This window comes from Fusarium mangiferae (assembly GCF_900044065.1).
Source record: "Fusarium mangiferae strain MRC7560 genome assembly, contig: FMAN_scaffold003, whole genome shotgun sequence".
Classification (NCBI taxonomy): Eukaryota; Fungi; Ascomycota; class Sordariomycetes; order Hypocreales; family Nectriaceae; genus Fusarium; species Fusarium mangiferae.
This window is the reverse complement of record NW_024573923.1, coordinates 3,098,864-3,117,010: the sequence shown is the minus strand read 5'-3', so window position 1 is coordinate 3,117,010 and position 18,147 is coordinate 3,098,864. Positions and strand designations below refer to the sequence as shown.

At 48.7% G+C, this 18,147-nt stretch overlaps 5 protein-coding genes across 5 annotated transcripts; 2 read left to right on the top strand and 3 right to left on the bottom strand.

Annotated features, from left to right (window-relative positions):
- Positions 1–2,072: 2,072 nt before the first annotated feature.
- Positions 2,073–3,993, bottom strand: FMAN_04149 (uncharacterized protein; the record flags this gene model as incomplete). Its single annotated transcript, XM_041829173.1, has 2 exons — positions 2,073–3,600; positions 3,653–3,993. The coding sequence occupies 2 exons, from the start codon at positions 3,991–3,993 to the stop codon at positions 2,073–2,075; spliced, it is 1,869 nt and encodes a 622-aa protein (XP_041679963.1).
- A 1,561-nt stretch (positions 3,994–5,554) lies between these two features.
- Positions 5,555–7,558, top strand: FMAN_04150 (uncharacterized protein; the record flags this gene model as incomplete). The annotated part of the gene is made up of 1 exon (XM_041829172.1): positions 5,555–7,558. One exon carries the CDS (start codon positions 5,555–5,557, stop codon positions 7,556–7,558), a length of 2,004 nt encoding a protein of 667 aa, XP_041679962.1.
- Positions 7,559–8,344: 786 nt separating this feature from the next.
- FMAN_04151 (putative fatty acid elongase (FEN1)) lies at positions 8,345–9,471 on the bottom strand (the record flags this gene model as incomplete). Its single annotated transcript, XM_041829171.1, has 3 exons — positions 8,345–8,883; positions 8,931–9,000; positions 9,052–9,471. The coding sequence occupies 3 exons, from the start codon at positions 9,469–9,471 to the stop codon at positions 8,345–8,347; spliced, it is 1,029 nt and encodes a 342-aa protein (XP_041679961.1).
- Positions 9,472–11,528: 2,057 nt separating this feature from the next.
- FMAN_04152 (putative cytochrome-c oxidase chain VI precursor) lies at positions 11,529–12,498 on the top strand (the record flags this gene model as incomplete). The annotated part of the gene is made up of 4 exons (XM_041829170.1): positions 11,529–11,686; positions 11,935–11,980; positions 12,068–12,185; positions 12,380–12,498. The coding sequence occupies 4 exons, from the start codon at positions 11,529–11,531 to the stop codon at positions 12,496–12,498; spliced, it is 441 nt and encodes a 146-aa protein (XP_041679960.1).
- A 513-nt stretch (positions 12,499–13,011) lies between these two features.
- Positions 13,012–17,894, bottom strand: FMAN_04153 (uncharacterized protein; the record flags this gene model as incomplete). The annotated part of the gene is made up of 4 exons (XM_041829169.1): positions 13,012–13,812; positions 13,862–14,059; positions 14,108–17,530; positions 17,589–17,894. 4 exons carry the CDS (start codon positions 17,892–17,894, stop codon positions 13,012–13,014), a joined length of 4,728 nt encoding a protein of 1,575 aa, XP_041679959.1.
- Positions 17,895–18,147: the final 253 nt, after the last annotated feature.

The following is an 18,147-nucleotide window of genomic DNA, read 5'->3' as shown; positions in this document are numbered from 1 at the left end:
GGTATTTGTAGAACTGTGTTAGTGAGGACGCGAAACAATTCGAGGTGATCATGTATAGCTGGCTCTTGCCCATCTCAGTAACAGAGTATAATTCCCATCCTTAGTACTTCTCTGATCAACAACTTGCTTGGTTAGCAACTATGCGTCCTCTCCCTCAACCTCCTTGGATGCGCAACTATCGCAGGAAAGTTCCCAGTATCATCGCCAGTATCCTAATCTCCCTGAAGGAGTGACACCAACTCTTGAGAGCATCCCGCAAATCGATAAACCCTTGAAGGCAACCGAGCCGTTTTCTCCCTTTTCTTCCCTTATTCGCGACATGCAAGAAACTGAGTTCGAGCGTTGGGGGGTTGTCATATTTCACTCAGTTTATACAGAAGAATCTCAGACTCGGTGGGAGAGCTACATCAAGTTCTTCAAGGCAACAGTTGAGGATACACTCAAGCGTTTGGAACTTGGACACTCCTCGAGCCGCACCTTGAATGGATTATCAATGAAGATTGCGAAACTCTCAGTAATGCGTCGAAGGAGCAGATACGCGATCCGTTTTCTCAGTAGGCTTCCGAACGATCCGTTGAAAGAGATGGTACTGGAGCAGAGGATCCATTAGTGGAACTTCTCCCAAGATACCGATATTGTATCTATGTTGACCAGAAATGTCTCGACACCGTGGACCAATACACCGCCTGGGTCGAGGCAGGCGCTGAAGGTCATGAAAGGGTTGTCGTCTGTGTCGCGTTGGATGGGAAATGCGAATCCGGAGGCCGAGGTAGGAATGGATATCTCTCTATCGAAGGATGCACCAAGGAATACACAGGTTGGATTTACACCGGCGTAGAAGGCATGTAGAGTTTTGTGGGTGAATTATAAACCTACACTCATTCTCACTTGTTCTGTAATTTCTACGACCGTCAAGCCGTGGCATTATCCAAACACGATGAGAATCACTTTGCCTTCTGGCTCCCTGCAGCAGCGGTGTATCTGTCCCCAATCGTATCGGGTCAACAGCTTGGTTTGAGAATAGAGCCGGAGGTAGGTATAAGTTACAAAGGTGTAGAAGCATCCGAGTTTAGAGACATCACGTCAAGTTGCAGTGCTACAGGGTAGGAGTACACAAAACCTGCTCTATATGCGACAACACTATCGACTGAGTGGTGGGCCACAATGGCGAAGTGTGCTTCGGTAACACCTACGCCTTGATACAGTATCTAGAAAAGACAACTATCTTGACCTATGTTGCGAGAAGTTTTTGTATATCTCAGGTAGATAATAGCCAAGTGCCTTCAGGTGGTGTGTTGACTTTGACCTGAGAGTCAGTGAGTCCCTGTTGCTAGAATGACAGGGATGTTTAAGCACACATCACCATGCACAATAACGTCATAAATCTGCATGCGGTTTATGAAACCTGTGTATTAAAGCACGATTGACGTACCCGGGAACAAATAAATCAACCAAAGCGTCACAAATCTTGCTTCTATCCTTGGATCTTCATAGCGTGTGCTGTAAGTGATGCAACCGCAGAAGGGGAGTACTTTGCACAGTATTCCTCAATTCCCAAGTTGACTTCCATGTACAACGGAGAATGATGTAAAGCCCCTTTTTAGCAAGGACGTGGCGATATGATATTTCTGAAAACATTATGAACCCAGATAAAGATATGGTAATTAAGATATTGAACTATAATTCTGGAATGAATTGCCGTTGATCACTAGATCCATAGCCTAAAGCTGAAACACGCTGGAATGTCAAACATACATTCTCTGTAAAAGTCTATTCTTCTAGATCTACAGAAACATAGATCTTTCAGTCAACCTAGGACTGCCTCAATCTACCAGCGATTACAAGCAACTTCTCCTTTACAACTGCTAGGGTATTTTGCATAACAACCGATTCCAAGAATTAATCAATCTCAACTTCCCTTCATCCGCCATAACCTCATGATGCTCCATCATCCGTCACTTCAATCCTCTGCCAAGAGCCCAGGTGACAAAGGAAACATTAATAGTATAAGCTTACGGAATAGACCTCTAGGGCCCACAGGGATTAACCGTAAACCGTTGAAAGGCATTCCACTACCACAGTTCTCGACTGCGTCGAGGGGTTCCTCCACTGCTCTGAGGTCGCCATGGATCAGAGCTTCCATTGAACGCACCATCGTCGCCACCTTGGCCAGGCACGGCCAAAAACACGCCAGCTCCATTACCAACCATGACACTGCGTCGAGCATCCCCTCGGTCCCACCCAGACCCTGTGACATCGGCCGCCAGCCCGTAGCTGCTAACCGGTCGGCGAGACGGTGCTGCAGCAGATCTGATCATTGGATCAACTGATACAAAGTTCCATTTTCCAAACTCGTCGCTCTTGGTAAAAACTTCGAGTGTGTGCGTGGGAGCTGCCGAAGAGGGATTGCGAGGAGCGAATGGATTATTAGAGCTGAAGCGTTTGCTGGGTGGTTGGATATTCGACATGGGCCTCCTAGGCACAGGAAGATTCGCTGACTTTGGTGATAGGTTGGATGATGGGAAGGCAAACCCTGGAGTGGATTTCGCAGATGAATTAGACCCAGTGCGTACATGCCCTCCGGCGAATGCAGCATTGGGAGGTGGAAGTCCCTGTAACTGGTCAGGGAAGCTTTCATCATGAACGTAGAGTCGCCTTAGTCTTGGGAATCCGCCGCCAAGGATGGAGCTCGCAAGATATGAGTAATAGCCCATCGTTACACTGGAGAAGGCACCCGCTGAACATGAAGAAACTTCAAACCGCAAAGTCTCGAGCGTTCTTGAAGCCAGTGGACGTGAATTGGCCGAGGTTGGGAACTGTTCAGAAACGTTGGCCTGAATGGCAAACGTCTTGAGAGACGAGGCCATTGTGAAGATTTCTTGTAAGCTGGCCGGGTGGACGCCTGTATTATTAAGCGTCAGGACCGTCAGAGCTTGCTGTGTCTCTTGCCAGGCAAGATACTCGATAAGGCCTTTCAATGTCACTCCCGGTGTATCCTTTAGCACCAACTCCTTCATAGGTGGTAGCGTAGGAAGACCATCTGATGAGGACAGGACCTCATCCGAGAGACCTGGCGTGTTTGATACCTTGAGCGCTTGCAAGTTGGTGAGACTACCAAGAACAGCCCGAAGTGTCATGGCATCAATAGCGAGGTCGTTTAATTCTAGCACCTCAAGATTCGGCCAGACTTGACCCGAGGCGAGCATGGCCAGGCTTCGCTCGGAACCTCCCATATATGTCATCTTTCGGAGATTAGGACATCGGGCTTGGACTTCGAGGCGGAGGGTCGCGTAATGAGGGTCATCGCAAAACATGCCTTCGGGCAAGTCGACATATCGTAGGTTTGGAAGAACCGCGATGGTCTGGGCAAGCTCAACCTGGGAGGATTCGCGCAACATGTATGGAAGCTTCAAATATTGTACAGACTTTCCAATACGTGTAGGATCATCACGAACAGTACGTCGGAGGAGACGGAGACGAGCTTGAGCAGGATCCTCAGGAACACCATTGCGATCGAAGCGGGAGGTCTTTTTACGTTTTTCGGCAAGCCATTCTTCTAAACGGCAGTAGTGGACTGGATCGATACGAACGCTATGATATCTAGGAAACAGTTAGCTGTTGAACATCATCGAACCACCATGGCATGACTTACAAGATCTTGACCGCGCTGGGCCGCCATGCGCGACAAACTTGAACACAATGAGCTAAATCACGAAGGTCGCATAGCATGCACCTGCTGTCACTCGTGCTTGCGCTACCCTCACAAGTATCATAAGTCTCGTCAAGGGCGTGCGGGCAAACAAAAGTAAAGATGCGCTCGAGCACCTTTGATGGCAGATGAGCAAGTAGATATGCTGAGTGCCGAGTTGGAGGGTATAACGGTGGGCGTCCAGCACCAGGAGGACGGAACTCTATAGGAACAATAAAGTCTGAGCTCTGGCCGCCACTACCGGCCTTGTCCTTCTTGTTCCGACGTCGGAAGGGGTTTCGCATCTTGGCGTGCGGTTCTCTGGCTGTAGGGACAGATCGCGAGTGGATAGAGACAGGGAAGATTGGAAGGCCTCACAAAAAAGAAAGAGAGAAAAGTGGTGATATAGAAGAGAAAGAATGAAAGGAAGAAGGAGCAACAACACGCAACAGAAATCGAAGAACAATAGAGGCTCAGGCTCTTTTGAGAGGCTGAACTGAATGGAGACCAGGTCAGCGAGAGGCGAGAGGAAGAGGAGAAAGTGACCGAGGGGACTTTATTAAGATCGAACCCCAACTCCAATTGAATTCTGGGGAACTGAATAATTGCAGGGGGCAGCACCACCTAGGGTACCTGCCTTTTCGGATGTGGATGGAAGCACGTGCGTGCCAATGAATGAGACTCTATATCCGACATTGAAAATGGGAAAGAGAGACCAAGCGATAGCTTAAGCTAGGTACCTAAGCTTGCAACCCAACCAAAAGGGCAAGAATCAAATATTCTTATTATGCATCTTTCTTCAAGGCTGATGTTTCAGGGGATAAACGCTGTATCCAAACGGCCTGTAGCCTTACCCCGCCAGCCCGCATTCCTCTGCACTTTCAGAGGGTGGCGTTTGTCTCTAAGCGCGTGGCCTCTGCGCTTTGATGCTGTAGCTGATCAGCACCTCCTTGCTCACTGGCAGATCATCGATCAGCAGGGGGCAGAGAGAGGGACAGAAACAGAAACAGAAACGACCCTGAGCACAGAAAAAAGTCTTGGCTGCCAGGAATGGAATAAAGAGACCTCGTCAATATCAAACTTGTCCTTCGTATCACAGGCCGGCAAACATTACATTGCAACGCAGTGGATGGCTTAAACTTTACCCCCTTTTGCTATGATATGCAGTCAGCGGAAAAGGGGTTGGATCTACAAGTGCCACGGGCGTAAGCGCCTCTGTTTCTAGGTGAGAAACTAAATGAGGACAGGATCCTCCAGTCCGAATCAAATGCCTGACTGCGTTGTATTGTGTTGCCTTGCATGTGTCTCTTTTCTCTGTCTGTGATAGCTGTAGGACTTCTCGCATGTGCAGCCAATGGGTTCCTTTTACAGCAAACATGGGCTCACAACCCATGTCTTTGACTGGGCAAACCAACGCATTTCGTCGGCAGTCATGAATTAAATTGGATCGCTGACTGTTCGTGTTTGCCTTTGCTTTGCTTTTGCTCAGCTTAGACCCTGAACATGACGTCAATTGGTCGCGTTTCATCTGGTGATGGTGCGTTGAAGAACTGATGATGCTGGCAGGTCTTGGCTAATGATTGACACAACTCTCCTAGACTGAATAGACACGTTCGCTGTCAAAGACCTGGCTTATTCGGAACGTTTCTACAATTCGTGTTTCGATACAGATCACCAAACTGAGAATGTGTATCTTCTGGCCAGCATCGATGTCCTCAAGCACCTTAGGCTCCCTCCATTAGGGGGCTGTGTCGAGATGGCCCTGGGCAAGGCATTGAATCAATCAAAGGTTATAATCTCACCCAAAGTCTCCTGGAAAGATTCATAATTCCACCATGAGATCATTTTATTGCCCTTTTGGTAACCATGAAGCGCTTTTCACAAATCCCCACCCGCTCTCTCACTCGTCGATTATTCTCACAATCCATAAGCCAAGCATCTTCACGCTTATACAAACCTCTTAACTCTAGGACATCAGAGATTAGACTCCTCAAAATACCACCAAACCCCTCCTCAGAATTCGAACTTGTCACTGTATCTCTCGACGATGAACCCAAGTATGCGGCACTGTCCTATCTCTGGGGCGATCCCGAAAAATATAGCCAGGTCACTATCAAAGGAAACACTGTCAAAATCCCGGACAACTTAGCTTCAGCCTTTCTCTGCGTCTTAAGCGATGACTCTTTCCGATCACAGTCACACGTCAGTTACCTGTGGGCCGATGCGATTTGTATCAACCAGAACGATCCTGATGAGAGATCTCAACAAGTTCAACTCATGCGTCGTATCTTCCAACGCGCACATGTCACGTTTGCCTGGGTCGGCCCAAAAGACTATTCTCTTGCTTTTGAAACTATCAAAACAATCGCGAATGAGATATATGAGAATACGCCCAGGGGAAATGCTCCATATAAGACAAATTTCGATCTCGCATGGTTGCGGCGCCATCCTATGCTTTGTGTCGACAGAGGATCCGATTTACCAAACAACCACCTGAATGATCCTTGGTCTGCTGTAGCCGATTTCTTGCAACATCAGTATTGGCAACGAGTTTGGATATTCCAAGAAATTGTTCTCGCAAAACAACTCGTCTTCATCAGTCCAGGAGAAGATAATCTTTCTTGGTCTATGCTCCGTGATACTCCCCAAAGTATAATTTCGGTTGCCAAAGAAAAGAAGCCCGATTTCCTACCAGACACAGCATGGAAACTTCTCAGAAACCCAATGTCGTGGGGGATGCTCTCATGGTTATTCCTTGCGCAAGCACGCACCAAGATCCCGGATCCAGATGGCTTCAAAGGGTGGGCTGTGTCAACTTTTGCAGCCAATTTACAGGCCACCGATGATCGAGATTATATCTATGGCCTTCTCGGAGTTTCTGGGATACCGATTACTCCTGACTATAGCCCCAAGAACACGACCTCACAAGTCTATACCAAATACATTGCAGGCTGGTTGAAAGCTGCAAGCACACAACAAACTGCGCATATTCACAGTCCTCTTGCGTTTTTGTCCCTCGCAGGCACTGGGAAACAGGGCAACTCAGATCTACCAAGCTGGGTTCCCAACTACAGAAAGAAGAGAGAAACTTCATCACCCTGGTGTTATAGTGCCAGCAATTTTCGCTCAGCCGATGAAGTTGGCCCGACTTCATCTCCCGCTCATCTTGCATGCTACCCTTATGTTGTCGAAGAAACACAAAGTCTGTTCAGTTGGGGTAAAGATATGGGACAAATTACTTTGTCCACTAACTGCCATCACGATTCTGATTTAGAGATCTTGGCATCGTTCATGTCTTTCGCGAGCTCTTTCACCACGCGCAATTTGCAGTATGTTGCAGGGATTCCGGCTGCCCAGGCTATTATCAGGTTGATATCCATGGACAAAACCAAAAAGGTCTCTCAGGACCTTGTCGACAATGCTATGAATTTGGCCATGCTGATCACCTATTTCAATATGTCCGAGTCCCAAACTGTCACAAAAACCTGGAGCTCAAATTGGGATCATGATCTTCTCAGCATGGCCTTTTCTCCATCAGAATTGGCTCCCTTGAAAGTCAGACTTAATGTTCTTGACGAACTCAGCTCCTGGAGTCTCGAAAGACGAAGAGAAGCTGTGTCAGGAATCATGCCAGTGCTCTACAACTACAGATTCTTCGAGACAAATCGGGGATACTTGGGCGCAGTTGATTTTGACGTTCTTGAAGGAGATAGGCTTTGCGTTCTATGGGGATATAAAGAGCCAGTCGTGCTGAGGCCAGATGCAATGGATCGCTACACATTTGTAGGGCCAGCATATGCAGTGGATGTCGACACTGAGAACACAATTCCAAGCTCACGATCTCAAGGACAATGGTATGAGTTACGATAAGGTCACAAGGGAGAGCGGCACTAAAAGGAACGACTAAGCATTAAGCTTATTTGTTCTCGTTGTGTTGATGTCTTATGTACTGTGCCTTCGAAGCACGTCCGTGACCTAATGGAAGCCAATAGCTTGCCTCTTGACCTTGCCAGATGGAATGCATGACAAGCTGCCAATGACTTGCTAATATTCGTATTGAACACCGCTCGCTACCCGCTTCATCCAGTAGCATGTATAACGAATCACACCTTAGCGCAAGATTCTCCAAGGGGTACAATATTGAAGTGAGTGATACATCAATTGGCTCATTCATCTCTCAGGCTCAACAACTGAGACAATTAATAATTCTATCATACATAACTCAGAAATTGATTACAAGGGTTCTAGATAGATCGTCGTAGCCTGGGGCCGCTCAAAGTCGGCCGAGACTTGTGTCCCAATAACCATGCCCGTCTTTTCAAATGCCCCGTGTTCGCCCTGTAAACTCAAAACCGTGAGAAGCATCGTCAACACTCTCCATCATTACCGCTACCCACATAAAGACTATTATTCATAGCAGATCTCAGCTTCGAAACCAACCGAGCCGCCCGTTTTTCAGAAAAAAGCGAATCTCCAAATTGTTTTATATACGTAATGAAGTCGCTGAGGTCAATCCAGATCGAACTCCAACGCGAGGATGGCTCGAATGCTCGCGTAGCATTATGCAGTCGTTACCAAAATGAGAATATATCAATATAGGCCGATGTAGTCATCCGAATACCTTTGTGCCGATTCGACATAATCTTAGCATGACATTTAGGCCTTGCGGGATCGAACTGAGCCGTTGGACTTGGAGCCAGTGGCGGTGGCACCGTTGGACTTCTTGACAGGAGTAGTCTGGACCAGATGAGGGTCGGGGAGAGGAGCTTGAGACATGCGTCGAAGGCTCTGTCGGCCTGTAGGAGCCTTGCCTTGCTTCTTGTAGGTAGCGAAGTAGAAGGAAATGAACAGAACGAGGTAAGAGCTGATGGTAATGATACCAGAGAAAGCAGCAAACTCCTCGCCAGAGCACTTTCCAGCGTTAGGCATCCAGGGGAAGTAGGTCGAGGTGAAGTAGGTGTAAGAGGCGAAGTAGATGAAGCCGAGATCAATGACGAACTGGATGATCTGGAGACGGGTAACCCACTCCTTCCACCAAACGCGGACACCACGAGCGCTCTGGAAGTAGTACCAGTACATAACGACGTGAACGAGGAGGTTCAAGACGATGGGAACCCAAGAGACGGAGGTGGAACCGATGAGCTGAGTGTAGCAAAGGAAGGCGGTGGCACCATGGTGATAGCAGTGGAGGAAGGCTGGTAAATGTTAGCTTGTCAATGTCGCACTGGGAACAAATACATACTCAGAGGCTTCTTCTTGAGGAAAAGGAAGACGGTATCCAGAAGCTCAAGGTACTTGGTGAGGTAGTTGAGCTGTCGCAATTGTTAGCTGGTAGTGCATGTAAATCTTTGCTGGAAACTTACGTAGTACAGGACCACGAGGGGCTGAGTCCAGCCACCCTCGGCATCGCAGATAGCATGAAAGATGCCACCACGGACAACGGTAGGAAGAAGCTGCTCAACGAAGAGAGCCAAGAGAGTACCGCTGATCAGAGTCAAGTAGAGGTTGTGGATGAGGAAGAGACCCTTAAGCTTGAAGGGCTCACGGTTGCGCATCCATTCGCGACCACCGAAGATGATGGCATAGTAGATAACGATGAAGATCGATGTCGACTTGAGAGTGGACATGGGGGTCTCGAAAGGCACAAACTTGAAGTCATTGGCGGAGTAGCCGACAACAGCAGTGAATGCCTTGTCAAAGATGGGCCACAGGTGAACGCCAAAGGGCCGGTCGATTGTGGGCAGCGGAAGCTGCTCGTAGAAAGTAGCGGGAGACGCAGACATGATGGGCGAATTGTACGTTGAAGCCGACACAATTGTTGACCGCGGGACCGTTTTATTAAGTAGGGGATTTGGAGTAGTCGAGTTACGTATTCGACGTGGCTTTTTTCTTCTCTCGAACCTAAGACGCGACAGAGCCGATGGCGCGGGGGAGGACACGTGAAAGACGAATAAGTAAAGACTGACAAGGAATGACAAGAAGAAGAAGGTTCTCCGGAGAGATGAAAAGGTTTAAAGAAGAAGCCAGGTAAACGGCGATTGTGGGAATGCGTAGAATTAAAAAGGAGATAAAAGGGGAGAAGGAGAGTAGAGTTTTAATTGAGGGAGAGCCAGAGGAGGACGGCGCATCAAAAAGGGGAAATTTCAATCCGCACCGCTACCTTCCCTCAATCGCACTTTTACCGGGCAGATTGGATCTCCGGCTGCCGCGGACGCTGTAGCAGTAAAGTGAAAGTGGCACCTGGCACCGCACTTTCCTTCCATCGAGGTGCCACTAGTACATCTTGTAGGGGGCATCTCGAGAATTCGCCCAATTGCCATGCGTATATCTTATTTCACCAACAGGCCAGCCCTGGGTACCAAGAATTGACCAGGCTCGTGCGCCTTTTGGCTACTGTTTTCTAATTCCTTTCGAAAAACCATGGCACGCGCTCACAGGAGGATGGAAGCACTCGCACTGCACGCGCATGCATGCCACATATGCCCGAGATGAGGCTTCACTCCACACTGCAATTACATGTGAATATGCCGGGTTCTCCGGATGCACCAATGAAACGAGGATGTTTAGAGACTACACGTGATTTATGAAATGCCATAACGACACAATATGCTAATGATGTCCCCTGAGGCTTGTGCCCAACCGTTGCTTATTACACTTGTCTGACTCTGCTGTGCCTGTGCCTGTGAGATCGTGTCCCGAGGCTTACTGGATGCCAAGACTGCGGTGATGACCGAATGGTGTAGCCCGGTTGAAACTCATTGGCCATGTCAAACTCCGGGATAAAAGCCCGTTAGACAATGGCATTAATATCCGTACATCGTATCACGACAACATAATGCCAGGTTGTCAGACGCCATTTGCAAGCTTGATTCGCTCATGGTGAGGCCGGAAAATAATAACAGCTACTCGAAAGCACCAGGCTGGAGGGATTGCGTAACTTGATCTTCACAATGGTCACTTCGGTACCCGACGTAAAATAGTTAGGTTTTTGACTTGCTACGAATCCTTCGTCATTGTAATTTCGAACCAAGGTTCCATACAAATATCGGAAATTCCCCCATGTCTGGATCGATCAATACTTTAACGAATCTCAGCACGGCTCATCTGAGCTAAACTAAAAGCCTATGAGAATCTTGATCAAGGTTTCGCTTAACTGATAGTGATTGCTCAATTCACATCATCCTCATCTCAAACTCAGAAGTTCGTGTGACTTGTGGCTACGGTGTGGCGGTGCTGGTGTCTCAAGGTGTGGCTACCTCGCAGCTGTCAATCAAATGGTGGGTGCCGTAATAATTTCAATGCCAGTCCGACTATTGGCGGTCTTCACTTTCCAATTCCCTGTTACCGAAGACAGCCTTGCCGATAGACCGCAGGACGTTGTAGTTGACTGGATTAAGCCAAGTTTGAGTTATTTCGGAAGAGTTTTGCTCCAGAATACCAAGCTCTATAGTCCCAGCACGTGTGGCATGAAGCTATCGTCAGTCTCTACTTTATTCAGCTACCATGATCAATTGAACTCCCTTGCGAGGTCCCTGCGGCAATGACGAATGGAAGCTAACTGGAAGTAAGCTGGTTGAAGTACAGTACATACACTGTCACTTCCATCAAAAGTCTCACACTACTGTAAACCTGCAGCACAATTCGCACTATAACCCACAACTACGCAATCTGGTCTAGCCTCACCTTAGTCATCAATCCTCAGCCCATCCTCTCGCCCAAACAACTCTGCAGTCATCACCCGAGCCGGAAAAAGCCAGCCCACTACCTCTACCAATACACGACTTGTCTTCCGACAACAGACATCTCCAGTCTCTGACAATAGACGCCTCTCCTCTCCAACATGTCCGCCTTCATTCGTGTCGCCCGTAGCGTTCGCGCTGCTCCCATTCGACCTGCTGTCCAACCCCTGGTTGCCCGCTCGGCCGTTGCCCACTTCACCACCTCGATTCCCCGACGAAGCGAGCACGCCGAGGAGACCTTTGAGGAGTTCTCTGCCAGGTAGGATCACTCCTAATACCCAATGGCCTGCCGGCTGCTTGGAACATCGGTTTTCTGTGCTGTGGAAAGGTGTCGCAAATTGACTGGGAGGATTGGGGCCTTTTGCGTGGTTGTCTTGCGGTTGTGGGAAAAAGATGCCGCAAAGCCCGCCTAGAGCTCTGTCCCCACGCGATTTCGCCCGAATACTCTCCAATGCAGCCGCACAGGTTTCTTGCGGAACCCAATTGCTAAACTACCACTCTCTGCAGGTTCGAGAAGGAGTTTGATGGTGTTCAAGACGTTTTCGAGCTTCAGGTATGTTTGCCCCACGGGGTAGAGCTCGCTGCTCTCCGGCTGGCTCCCGAAAATGTCGTATGACTTTGGCTTATCACCAAACCACAGCGCAACCTCAACAACGCCTTCGCTTACGATCTCGTCCCTGCCCCCTCGGTGATTGCTGCCGCCCTTAAAGCCGCCCGAAGGGTCAACGACTTCGGCACTGCCGTCCGCATCTTCGAAGGTACGAAATTTTGTCAATCAATTTCACCTTGTTGTCGTCCACTCGACCGATGGATCGGCGGCGTCTAAGCTACCCTGCTTGAGCTATGTCAGCGCAAAGACCCCAACTCGATACGGACCGTGCTTGCTGAAAACCATCGACGACTCACAAGGGAATCCCCTAGTCTAGCCACATTGCTAACTGTTGTTCCTTAGGTATCAAGACCAAGGTTGAGAACAAGGGCCAGTACGAGCAGTACCTTGAGGAACTCAAGCCCCTTCGAGAAGAGCTTGGTGTGTTGCTCAAGGAGGAGCTGTACCCTGAGGAAAAGTAGATTGTCCCTTGGTCTCAATATTGTGAGCCCTGTGTATACTGGATGTTGGCCGAAACGGAAGAGAATTTCAGACCCAAGAGGTAGACGGGGGAGTTTGGTTGTGGCAGCCCCAAATCGATTGTGTTATAGCCTTAAGTGCGATTCGGCGACGCTTGCTCTTTGCTAATCTCCTCCAATGTTGAGAGTTTTTTTGTATACCTGAAGTTCGTTGTTCATCCATTTGAGTGACTTATCTTTCCACCTTGACTGAAGCTACGCTACTGGAGGATTTACGTCAAAGAAGGTTTGATGTACAAATCTCTGCTATAACAAAATTTCGCATGTCAGTACAGTCTTCGGCATTCACGAGAAGCACAGGTCAAACTTCTATGCATCTCAAATAGATGCTCATTGTATACTGGGATGGAGGCTCTGAATTCCCAACTGCCAGTCCTATACGCCAAATTCCATGATAGCCTCAACATATAAAGGATTGGTATCATCATACTCTCATACATTTGCCTTCTGTAGCTCTTATTGTAAGTGATTCCATCTTCCATTTCCTGCCTGTTGTCCCACGAATGGTTGACCAGGGCCGATAGGGCTCGTCCCTCGACTAGCAGAGAATGCTGCCCGGGGTCGTGGGCTCATTCCACTTGGGACACGAGGGCTGCGAGGCATGCTACCGCCCCGAGTATTTCGGCCATTTGAAACACTGGCCAGCCTCTGGTTGGCATTAAATAGCTCAGCGTCTCGTTGCTGGAGCTGTGCTTGGAGGCCGGCAATTTGTCCCAAAAGTTCTTGGCGTTCCATAGCAACATTCTGTGCGTTAATGGCACGTAAGTTCTCTGATGCCTTTTGCTCCAACTCTTCGTTTTGGATCTTCAATGCTTTGTTCTCATTTGCCAGTCTCAAAGCTTGAGCATCAACATCCTGGTACCGACTCTTCATGAAATCCACGTCACTCAAGGCGCTCGTTCGCCTACTTTCGGAGAGCTGCAGTTGCTCTTTGACCTCGCTCAATGCTTCTTCCCTCTTGGCTGTCTCGGGATTTTGGTTGAGACGCGCAATGACTGATTCGAGTTCATCGATTCGGTGTTGTTGCTTCTCTTTCTCCTTTTGAGCAACCTTTGCGGCAGCTGCCGCAACACCCTCGGTTCGGAGCCTTTCCCTTTCAGCCACGGTTCGATCTTGAAGAGCAGCACGATTAGAAGACTCAATCTTACTCAAGGTCTTCCGGTGGTCCTTTAATTCTTTGTCGAGTCTGCTGATGTGGCTTTTGAGTTCTACTTCGACTTCGCCTGCCTGCGCAGTTTGTCGCTTGTATTCGTCGATCTAGAACAAATTTAGATACTGCCATATCTCTCATTTCCATGGTGCTTACCTGCTCCTGGATTGTCTCCAGAGTTCCCAAAGGCACTGAAATCATTGTTTTTCTGTCCCTGGTTTCGCTTCGAGGGGTAGCACTTTCGAGCATCTGGCGGACTGCAATGGGCATAGGAGGATTGTTGGTGTCAATCGGCGGATCGCGAAGTGGAAGAGTGCGCATTCGTTTAGCATCACCATCGCCTTCATCATTAATCTGAGGGTGATCAGCAATGTGAGCTTCAAGATACAAGTCGATACTTACATGCTTCCGCTTCAAGTCATTTCCATATAAGGCGTCCCCTGTGAAAGGCAGCTGGGTCTGTGTCCCCGGATTCTCGAAGATATCAAGAACGTCATCTGGGATACCTTGAGGCTCCCAATTCAATGTGTCGGTATTTCCATTGAAATAATTTGCGAAAATCTCTGCGACTTCGTGGGGTTCACAGTAGCCTCGTTCTGGTTCTTCGAGATACCGGCTTGCACTTACAGTAGATGCGAGAATTGCGTTCTGGGTCTCGAGTAACGTTGCGCCCTGCAAAGTATTATATACATGCTCAATCGAATACGTTGTCACGAGCCGTAGTACTAGCGGCGGCTTCCGAGCAGGATTGTCGCATAACTGCCTGGCGATCAACGAATTTGGATAACGATAGTCATAGCCGATAATGACGTCGAAGCTAAAAGGGTCGAAGTCTTCGCTGGTCAAAGCAATACTGATTCTTGCAAACGAAGCAAATTTGGTATGCCGGTTAATGCTTTCTGCCGAGCATTCAACCTTTGCTGCTTCAGCAAGTTTAAAAAGTAGTCGCACCAGTTCCTTGGTCCCAACCACAATCAAAATTTCCTTTTCTTTCCTGTCTAGTGCATCCATCAGTTCAAATAAGAAACTGAATTTGGGATTGGCATCACAACAGTATCTGGCGAGCTCTGAGCTGGGTAGCGTCTCAAGAACACTACCAATGACATCCTGGGGGTAGTCGCAAATCTCGAAGAGCCTTTCGAAAAGATTCTTGATCTTTTTAGTGAGCTCTTCACTGGGCTCTTCTTGAGTCTCGCCAGTGAAGCAGCGGCTAAAGGCTTGAATTTCGTCTTTGTGGTCCTCTATTACCTCTCCATAGTAAGAACGCCTGCTCGCCTGCATCGGAAGAGTGACTTTCGTTTGCACGTAAAAGTCGTTCTGCCCTGAAGAGTCTGACAGAACATCAGAAACTTGGTCGACGGGAATTTGAGCCATAGTAATAGAGTGCCCTGAACTTTCAGCCTCAGTGGGCACTGAACCATGGTTGGGAAAGTTCAAGGTATGAGTTGACGCAACTGGCTCATTTACTATACTGATGACGGTGGGGGAAATCGTTGCAGGGAGCAGGCTATCTTCCTCATCTTGGCTAATGATAGAATGGGTGAGGGATATGTCTGATTCAGCAAATCTCCTACTGAGCTCTTCTCGCATCCTGGCAACTGCAGAGGTGGAAGGGTCCGCCATAATGGCTGCCGGCGCTATTGAAGTCACGGGGGTGTCGGAGTTGGTTCCTATAGCTTGTGCTTTCCAGGGATCCATAGGGTAAACAGGCTGAGACTGAAGTACAGCAGCCTGGCTACTTGCGCTGGCAACAGGAACCGGTTCTTCATCGGTGATTGCTTCATAAGGTGTCACGTCCAGGGTCTCTTCGAGAGAATCGCCAACATGTGTCAACGCCGAGTCCCTGTCGAAATTGATATAGCTTTTTAGCTCATCGACAGCTGAATCCCGTGTTTGTGAACCCGGGCGCTCCATTTTTTGTTTTGAAGTCAATTGAGACTTTTCAAGCCCTTCAGAGTCTCGACTAATCTGTGTAGTGGTTGTGGGAGAAGGCGGTCTCTGGCTGGAGCCTATTCTTCGATCGGAAACACTACTTTTCTCGGGTTCGGGTTCAGAAAGCTGCGACGCCTCAAAACTTAAGCTCGATATGTCTAAGGATCCGTACGACGCTTGGGGTTGAGAATAGTATGTTTGGGGCTTCTGTGTCCTTTGTGAACCCGGAGAACTTCGTGGAGATGCAGCTGTCTCCCCAACGACGTGCCGGATGCTTTGGTCACTGGGCAAAGAACTATCAAGATGGATCGCTCCCTCAGATGTTGCAGGGTGAGAGTGGCCTGGTTGACGAGATGGTATGATTTCTGAGCCAGTCGCAGCCGAATCCGGAACAATTTGGGTTGGTGAAGCAAGAGGGGTAACCTCGGCCTTTGATACAAGCGTTGAAGTCCTGCCCGTGATGATGTTCAGGTCGGTGGATAGGCTCGAGTCGCCCTGTGAATCTGGAACGATGGTATCAATCCACTTGCTTGAGGAGGATAGTGCCTGTGACTGGGAGAGATCTTCCACGCCACTCACGCTAGTTGGTTTATCAGGGCGCTGGGGTTTAACGTCGCCCTTTTCGGATTGCAGTCCACGTCTTTCGTCTCGATCACTTTGGGGGTGGTGATGACTTGGCGCACTCCGCTCCACACCCGGTTCCCAACTACCTAGAGTCTCTTTTTCGAATGGAAGGCGGCTCGAAGAATCAAGGGCGTGATCTTGGACCACTCGCTGCCCGTCCCCAGAACCTTGGTGAACCGAGACGCTATCTTGGCCGTATGGGTCCTGATTCACAGGCAAGTTTCGGCTGTTCGAGGAATGGCTAGCTTGAGAGTTCGCGGTTTCAAAACTCTCGTTTTCCGGCGATAAGGTATCTCGAATACCCCCGGTCGAGCCTAGATTATCTCCGTCGAATATCTGATTGTTGGTATCGGCACGGTTCTCAGTATTTTCACTTTCTAAATCGTGGGTCTCTTCGAGATTATGAATGTCCTCAGTCTGGTCGTCCTGGTAAACCGCACCAGTGAACCCTCCAAAATCAATGGGTGATAGGTTGTCTTCAGGATTTTCGGAATCAGGATACTCCGTCTTCAGTAACACAGGAGCGTTGGCAGACTGAAAAGCCTCCCTCTCCGGTGACCTGACAATGGATTCGCGATTGTGTACCTCTTTCTGGCATACAACCTCGCGAACTTGGCGGTTGCTTCCAGGATTGTCTTCGGCCAAAGGTGATGATGGATTTTCGGATATTTCAGGACTTCTTGGAACAAAGTCAGGTCTAGCAGCAAGTTGGCTCTCGCGATCTTGATAGTCCCAATTTCCGGATAAATCTTGGGAATCTGGGATGGTGTCTTGACTTAGTTGTGATGCAAATGTGACTCGCTGATCATCATCCTCAAGATCCGTAATCCTTTGAGAGCTGTTTTGAGTAGTGACACTTTGATACTCAGCCGGGTCGAAGTTGTCAGGCTTACTCAACAGAACAACAACTCCTTGAGTAGGTGCCCTCGAGAGTTCGAAGGAGCTCACAGATTCGGCGTCAACAGATGAAGCAGAGATGAATGAAGGTACAGGCTCTTCGGACTTGATCCTGAAACTGCGGTTTGGCTGTACGTCTTGCTCGTGAGAATCGAATCGAGATATCTTGGGAGTCGATGCATCAAGTTTTGGCTGTTGTTGTTTGTTGCAATCCACAGGCGTCTCGGATTTACCCTGACGAGGTGTGAGATCTCGAAGCCCTCGTCGAGTTCTTGTCTCACGACGTTGAGCTTCAAGCTCTGTCCTTTCAAGTTCTCTCTTCTCTTTCTCTTTCTCCCAGTCCTCTAGTGCTCCAGCATTGAGGTCCTCGTACTAAGGCATATGTTAGCGTATGTGATCTCGTCTTTATTAACTTGACAGGGCGTCAAACCGGAATCCACTCGTTCTCATAAGTCTCACCGTCAGAGTCAGGTTCCCACTCTACAAAACACCGGTGATTAATCTCACCACTTTTGGGGTCTGCTAAGTACTCTTCATCAATGACCCGGCGAATGTTCCACCACTCTTTCTTCTTGCCCAACTTCCTGCGCTTTCTGGCAGGCGACTGTTGGACAAGCTCAGGTTCACTGTTTTGGGCTTGTCCTTTTCTTTTTCTTTTTCTTTTAGATTTGCGCACTGATGAGGTTCTGGGTGTGTTTGTTGTGGGCTGATTCTCTTCTTTGCGCGTTCTCACCATGGGTACGCTGGTACAACGTACGTGGGATGATAGCTATAGAACCGAACCCGAAAAGCCACAGGAGTGCAGCACACGGGCGTGGCAAATAGATGCAGCACAATAACGAAGCTGCGATAAGATCTATCCAGCGACGATTCCCTGCGGCGACCGGCTTCAGCGGTCAACGCTTGAAATAAGTCGAGGGTTGCGCGCCGCGATATGAGCAAGGCTGCTAAACAGAAGCAGCTTGGGGAGTGCTTTGGGGAAGGTCGTC